Here is a 6,916-nt window from a genome sequence, read left to right on the forward strand (position 1 = left end):
TATGTAAAACAAGTTAAATATTATGATGTTTATCTTTATTTATGTCAAAACTTTATTTGTTTCCGTGTGTAAACTTCTAGTTGCATATCGAAGGCCTCTGCCATGGGAATCTATCAGAAGAAGAGGCAGTCAATATATCAGAAATATTTGCTACAATTTTTCCTGTAAAACCACTGCCTGTGGAGCTGCGACATCAAACACGTGTTCTTCAACTTCCATCAGGAGCAAACCTTGTCAGAAGTGTTTGTGTGAAAAATGAGCTAGAAGTGAACTCCATAGCTGAGGTACATTTTGCTTTGTCATTTCCATGTAACATTTAGCTTCAAAAATTACTCATGCTTTATATCAATCTTAGTTCCGTTGTTGCAACTATGTATTGTTGTCTCATGCCATGTCTTATATCTGTTAGTGGATAGCTGGTGAGTATGACTCAGCTGTACAACCTATTTTATCAAACTCGGCGAAGTGCTATGTTACCTGGGTACTCCTATCATTAAGCCGTGCTTGTTCCTAACACGTATGTGACACATACGGTACCGAAACTTCATAGACACTACTTGGATATATGCATACATTTATTCGTATATGTATTCAATTATATGACATATGTTTTAAGTTAAAACACTTGTCATATACTTGTTGGACGTGTATCCTACACTTCACATCCATTTATTGAAACTGGTTAGCCATGAGTCGGGTTCATCTCAGCTCATACCCAAGTTTAAAACTATGGTTTTAAAGGGTTGTTTGGGTTGGGTGTCCAGTTCAAAACAACCCGTTTCCAATTTATTATAATCAACATAATAAGACGTAAAGTGTGATAGGAATTTTAATTCTAAAAAATTGAATTGAAAAACAATAATGATCTCATGTAAATTATTAATTTCAAGTGTAAATGTAACCGAACCGCGCTACGATGCATTTTACAAATTCATCATGTCCGGCACCCATATACCAGTACCCCTACCCGTTTTCATGCAACTTAGGCGAAGTGCCTTCTGTGATGATGCCAGCACCTAGGGGTTAGGCTGTAGTTGGGAAACTTTGTTGGGTCCACGTATATGTTAACTGGCTTCATTAGGATGTGCTGCTCGAGCACATGCTCACCTGACTATTTGGACCCTGCAATATCAAGGTGCGAGGTAGAATGACACATACAGATAGAAGAAGCAGCAGAGCCCTTTTCAGCAAAATTTCTTAAGGAGTTGTAAGTTCTGAACCAAATGCTTGATGTTGGTCAGATGTAGTTTTTCTGAATTAATAGACAGTTGAAATAACCATGGATGGTGTATGGTATACATATCTTAACAGCAGGAGCATGTGGTTTACACATATTGAACTTGTTGCTTGATACGGGACATTTCTTCTTAGATGGCCATCTGATATGCTGTACATTTTTTTGTGCTTATCTTTCTTCTGTGGTATGCATTTTCATATAGTTCAATTGTTATTGGCAGCTTTATTTCCAAATTGAACAAGACAAGGGAAGAGAAACAACGAGATTGCGGGCCATCACAGATCTATTTAGCAATATTGTTGAAGAACCATGTTTCAATCAATTAAGGTAAATATATGATTTGATTGTTAAATAGAATTTTCATTAGACTACTTCATTGTTTCTATAAATTGATGCCACTTTCCTTTCTTTGTGCTGAACTTTAGGACAAAGGAGCAACTTGGTTATGTTGTTGAGAGTGGTCCGCGGATGACATACCGTGTTTTAGGATTTTGTTTTCGTGTTCAATCGTCAGAGTATGGTCCACTTCATTTGCACAGAAGAATTCAAAACTTTATGAACAATATCCCTCAGCTATTGGTAAGCATCCATTTTCAGTATCTTGGAGAAATCTTATTTTAGCTTTTTATTGGTTCTTTAACTTTGTATGGATCTTTTTTTTCCATGTCATGAAGGTTCATTCATATTTTCATGTAGCATTTTGGGTGCATAAGAATGTCATGTCTGAGGTAGTAAAACATAAATTTTCTTGACTCTCTTTATGAATCTTATTGAAAAGAGCCTTCATATTTTCAGTTTTTAACTTCTTCCTGTATTACCCTTGTGTTTTGTTGTGCTCCGCTGTTTTTCTGTTTTTAACTTATCTATAGGTCTAGTATCTTTTTCTTGGTTTTTTTCCTGCTATCACACCATGGTTCACTCTTGTGAATGACAAAACCTTTTGCGCACGTATGGACTTCCCAAGTGTCTACAATTCACTTTACTCCCTGACCTGACATGCAACAGAAACTTGTGGCCCTTTCATTTAGATGCCAAGGCAATTAAGTTGATATCTTATCCTTTGCCTAGAATTTTTTACCTTTTCCAGGAAAAATGTGCATGCTCATTGTAGCATTTCCACGATGCTATGCTCTTTTTTCATCAGACCTTGCCCTTAGCTAGTATAGCGGACCTAAGAATTTGTTCTATGTCCAGACTTTTTCACTTTTTTAGCATAAATTCACATAGGGATGGAATATAGTTTGGTCACTGGAATGATCCAACCTCATCTTGCATGTAAAGTTAATATTTCACTGAAATTGTACCATATGATCCAACACCTCCTTGTTTGCAAAATTCAACCTCATTGCATAAATTAAATTCGTAGAAATAAGCTTCAAAATCCTTTTTAATATAGCAGTTTTCACAAGCTCTTTTATTATCATTACATTCTTACTTTCACAGGAACCACAATCCTTAAATTACTGTTGCATTTCTTAGTCTCATAGATTCTCTTGTCGTAATTTACCACTGAACTAGCCCGCATTAATTTTGCTACCGCCCTGCCTAGACCTTGGAAATCATTTATGTTATTTATTTTTCCTATTTGGTTTTGTTTTGATACGAAGACAAAAGTATCTACCGTATTGTAAGAACAGTTACATTATCACCATGTTTGCTCATGAGTGCGTTCAGTTTGCTTAACCTCAAGAAATTCTAAAAACATATAATACAAGGTGTTCCCGTGAAGTTGTCCTTTCCAGGCTATGCTGTGGCTTTTAAGAACTTCAAATTCAAACCTTTTCTGTGCATTTCAACTAATTCTTTCTTATTCTAGGATGAGCTTGATGATGAATCTTATGAAAACCATAGGACAGGGCTAATAGCAGAGAAGTTGGAAAAGGACCCATCACTTTCATATGAAACTGGGCATTACTGGAATCAAATCACGTGCAAGAGGTATTTGTTCTCTCATCTTACTTGTCTTTTGTTGCGTGTTTAGGTTTGCACCCAGTTTTAATCAAGACTCATTATTCATATGACCAGTTCATGTTTCGCATTATTAATGAAGCATGAGACATCATTTATCTTTGTTGCATGTCTTAGGTTTGCATCCATTTTTATTCAACAGTCATCTACTCATATGACCAGTTCATGTTTCTTATGGTTAAGGAAGCATGAGGCATTTCTCCTGAAATGGACCATGTTTTGTTTCATTGTACCATGTAACCTTTGATAAAGTGTCATCATATACTTTTTGTTGTGAAATTCCTGTGAATATTTTGATTTTGGTGCAGTATCATTTATCATTAAAGATGATAACAGTATGTCTGAAAGATAACATGTTCCTCATAAGATACATTGACAAGTTTCTGATCATTAATCATGTTGAGGAGTATGATTGTTTATGATTGTTATCTGATTGCTGCGCGGACTAAACCAGCTAAGGTTTGTCCTGTACTATTGGTGGGAAGGTTGAGATTTTGGATTTTCATGTCATTTTACGATCATTAAGGAGCATGCATTTTGCCTGAACTTTAAATTTGTATAGGTTTTTGTTGAAATACGTATAAAAAGGATATGGTGCCATATTGACAGTTCTATTATGAATTTGCATTTCTTATCTCTCCATCACTCTATGTACAACTCGAATTCACTTACAGTACCAGCTTTAAGATGGTAAGAAGTGCATTTTCATAAATATAAAGAGTTAAATACTGGCTTTACGATGGTAAGAAGGGCATTTTCATAAATATAAAGGATGTTTACCAAGAATATTATGTCGTATGGTGAAAACGTGAGTTTACTTTTTCTTGTGTTCAGTGTGTTGATGCACTAGAACACATCCAAATCTTATTAAGCGCCTTTTCAACATTACCTACCTACCATTTCCCATTGTATGTGGTAGTTCTAATGGGTAGGTTAATATGAAGTTCCGATGTTAATTTAGAAGAAAAATAAGAGCTTCTCTTTGAGGTTAGTGTAAGTGAACTTGTGCATAAAGGATGCTAAATTCATGAGACCGATAAAATAAGAGCTTCTCTTTGAGGTTAGTGTAAGTGAATTTGTGCATAAAGGATGCTAAATTGATGATTGTTGATGAGTGTCTTCTAGAGGATTGAGATTTTTTGAGGATTCTTTTTGCAATCCAAAATTTTTAGAGAGTTTGGTGCTATTGTTCTAACATCATAATCTGGTGACCATATATACAAATATAGAACTGTTTCTTTAGGAAGTCAGATGGAACGCTTGATGATTTCATGCTTTTCCGTATGTGCTACCAGTTCACAGTTCCACGTGCAGGGTCATGTTCACCTCTTTGTATGAAATTGGCAAACTTTTTTCCCTAGAACATCCAGGTCAGTTTCACGATTTATATTTCAAGATGGCATTTTCTATGCTAGAAGAACGCTTCTATTACGATGATATGGCGTATAAGTAAGAAATGAGTGCATCCGCTAGAAACTAAAGATAAAATCCAAGGATTAAATTGGGAGAAATTTTTTGAATCCTATGGGCATTGTGTAACATCTGATACATGTGTCAGTGCTAGTTCTGTATTGTTGTAGTTGATGGAGTGCAAGTCAGCTAACTAGATGATATATTTCTCTATGAGTTGCTATTTTTATGGTGGTAACGCGATAACTCAGATTTATTTGCTAGATAGCTAACTTGATTTTTTTTTGTTGGCCTTATTTTCAAAGGTCAAAAGAAATTAAGTTGCATTTTACTTTCTTCTTAAAGGCTACAAAAGGGGAAAATCATGAGTGTTAATTTATAGCTTTCATGTAAATAAAATTAAAAAGAATACTTCGGAAAACTAAGGTATTCGTTCATTCTCTTCCACTTTTTTCTGTTTTTCTTGTACATTCAGCTGATGCTGACATGAAATGTCTCTCTGGAATTCATTTATTCTTCAAGTAATCCTCATGGCGATCAATTTTTGGTACTAATGAAATTTAAATTTTTGTCACTTGACGTGTATCATAATGTTCCTACTGTAGGTATCTATTTGACATGTCAAAATTGGAAGCAGAGGAGCTAAGAACAATTCAAAAGGCTGATGTTATTAACTGGTACAACACATATCTAAGATTACCTTCTCCGAAGTGTCGCCAACTTGCTGTTCATGTGTGGGGCTGCAATGCCAGTAAGCACGAAGGAGTTGTGAAAAGTGAAGAGTTTGGAAAAGTAATTGAAAATGTTGATTCCTTTAAAAGAGGTTCTGAATTTTACTCTAGCCTCTGTTGAAATGCACCACGGACTGCTAATTGCTTTAAGGCCTTCAAATTCTTGAGAACTTCTCAGGTATTTATTCAGAAATTCAGAAATTTAAGATCTATAAGTCCATTTTCAAGATACTATTCATTTAGGAAGATGTGTAATAAACTGTTTTGATTTATATTCTTGTGTACATTGAAAAATGAATAGCTGAAAATTGTCGAATGCAAATTGATGAATCAATTTTACCTGTCGAAGTATAGTTAAGTTTTACTGGATAGATATCCTTTAAGTAGGATATAAGGTGTGCAAGAAAGCAATATTAACTAATAACTCTTCAATACCATGTCTTCATCGCAACTATTTTTGCTATATTGATATCGTTAGTAGCCATACCGCAATTTATTAAAGAGAGAGATGCTGGACTGTAAATTGTCGTAGCATAACTTAAATCTCTTCATCCGGGTTCCAATTTTTCACCAATGTGTTTAGGTTGAATTAGTTTCGGTTCTAAATGTGGATCAAACCCAGCNACCCCAGCCATTAAACCGAATGTTCCAAGCTGATGGGGGAATTCCCCAATGGAGCCAAACAGTTAAGTTGACAGGTTAATGCGTGAATCTAACCCAAGCCACGTGTCAATTCAAATTAAATTGAGTATATTACAAGCCAAAAGGAAGTCCAAAGTTCAAAATTTCCTTTGTCAGGAAATATGGTGATGCTACACATGTAACTTTCATAGTTAAAAAAAAAAAAAAGAAAAAGAAAAAAGTATTGCATCATTAATTAATATTGAACAGGGTATTTGATAAATAAAATAAAAAAAAGAGTCACAATGAAGTCTCAACTACCTCATTTGCATTGTCAAAACCATACTAATGACAATCTGGCATTCACTGTTACACTGTCTACTCATTAGCTTCGGTATTCCTTTCTAGCACGCATATAACAGTAAGCAGAAATAATAATGAACGGTTCGAATTATCCGAATTGGAATTGAGAATGCAGCAAAACATAAACTCAGTAACTGACCGAAGTTGTTAGTTTTTTGCCACTGTACTAAAACTCTGAAGTAGCGTTATGATTTTATGCTCTAGTATGTCTTTGCAGAGTAAACACTTGTTTCTTGGACTGAAACTTAGAAAGTTGGTAGCGATATCCTTTTTTATCTTAAAATATTATCTAAATTTTTTATCAGTGAGATTTGACCGTAGGTTGTCCTAACAATGTGTTAAATATCTCTATCATTACGTCAAAACTCAAGTTGAAGATTGAGATCTATAATCTTATACACTCCTACACAAAGTAATATCTTGATCATCACATTTATTCTCTTAAATTCTTAACCACCTGCCATAACTAAGTCACGCAACACATCACACACTGTCAAATTGCATGGCACGCCCTAACAGGGATCTAAATAGGCCTCTGCTTGACCAACAATTTGTTGCATGCCTCCACTACCAGAATCATGGGTGG

General features: G+C 35.0%; 1 protein-coding gene across 4 annotated transcripts in view; it reads left to right on the forward strand.

The window, feature by feature from the left end:
- The window catches only part of LOC109850836 (nardilysin-like), a 35,141-nt gene extending 29,437 nt beyond the window's left edge, over positions 1 to 5,704 (forward strand). For all 4 annotated transcript variants that reach the window (XM_020420902.1, XM_020420899.1, XM_020420900.1 and 1 more), the window contains 5 exons: positions 81 to 284; positions 1,458 to 1,564; positions 1,663 to 1,816; positions 3,054 to 3,175; positions 5,221 to 5,704. In XM_020420902.1, the coding sequence (XP_020276491.1) occupies positions 81 to 284; positions 1,458 to 1,564; positions 1,663 to 1,816; positions 3,054 to 3,175; positions 5,221 to 5,467 (834 nt within the window). In that variant the 3' untranslated portion in view covers positions 5,468 to 5,704. The remainder of the gene's footprint in view (positions 1 to 80; positions 285 to 1,457; positions 1,565 to 1,662; positions 1,817 to 3,053; positions 3,176 to 5,220) is intronic.

The sequence above is a fragment of the Asparagus officinalis genome, chromosome 7 (genome assembly GCF_001876935.1).
Source record: "Asparagus officinalis chromosome 7, Aspof.V1, whole genome shotgun sequence".
Classification (NCBI taxonomy): domain Eukaryota; kingdom Viridiplantae; phylum Streptophyta; class Magnoliopsida; order Asparagales; family Asparagaceae; genus Asparagus; species Asparagus officinalis.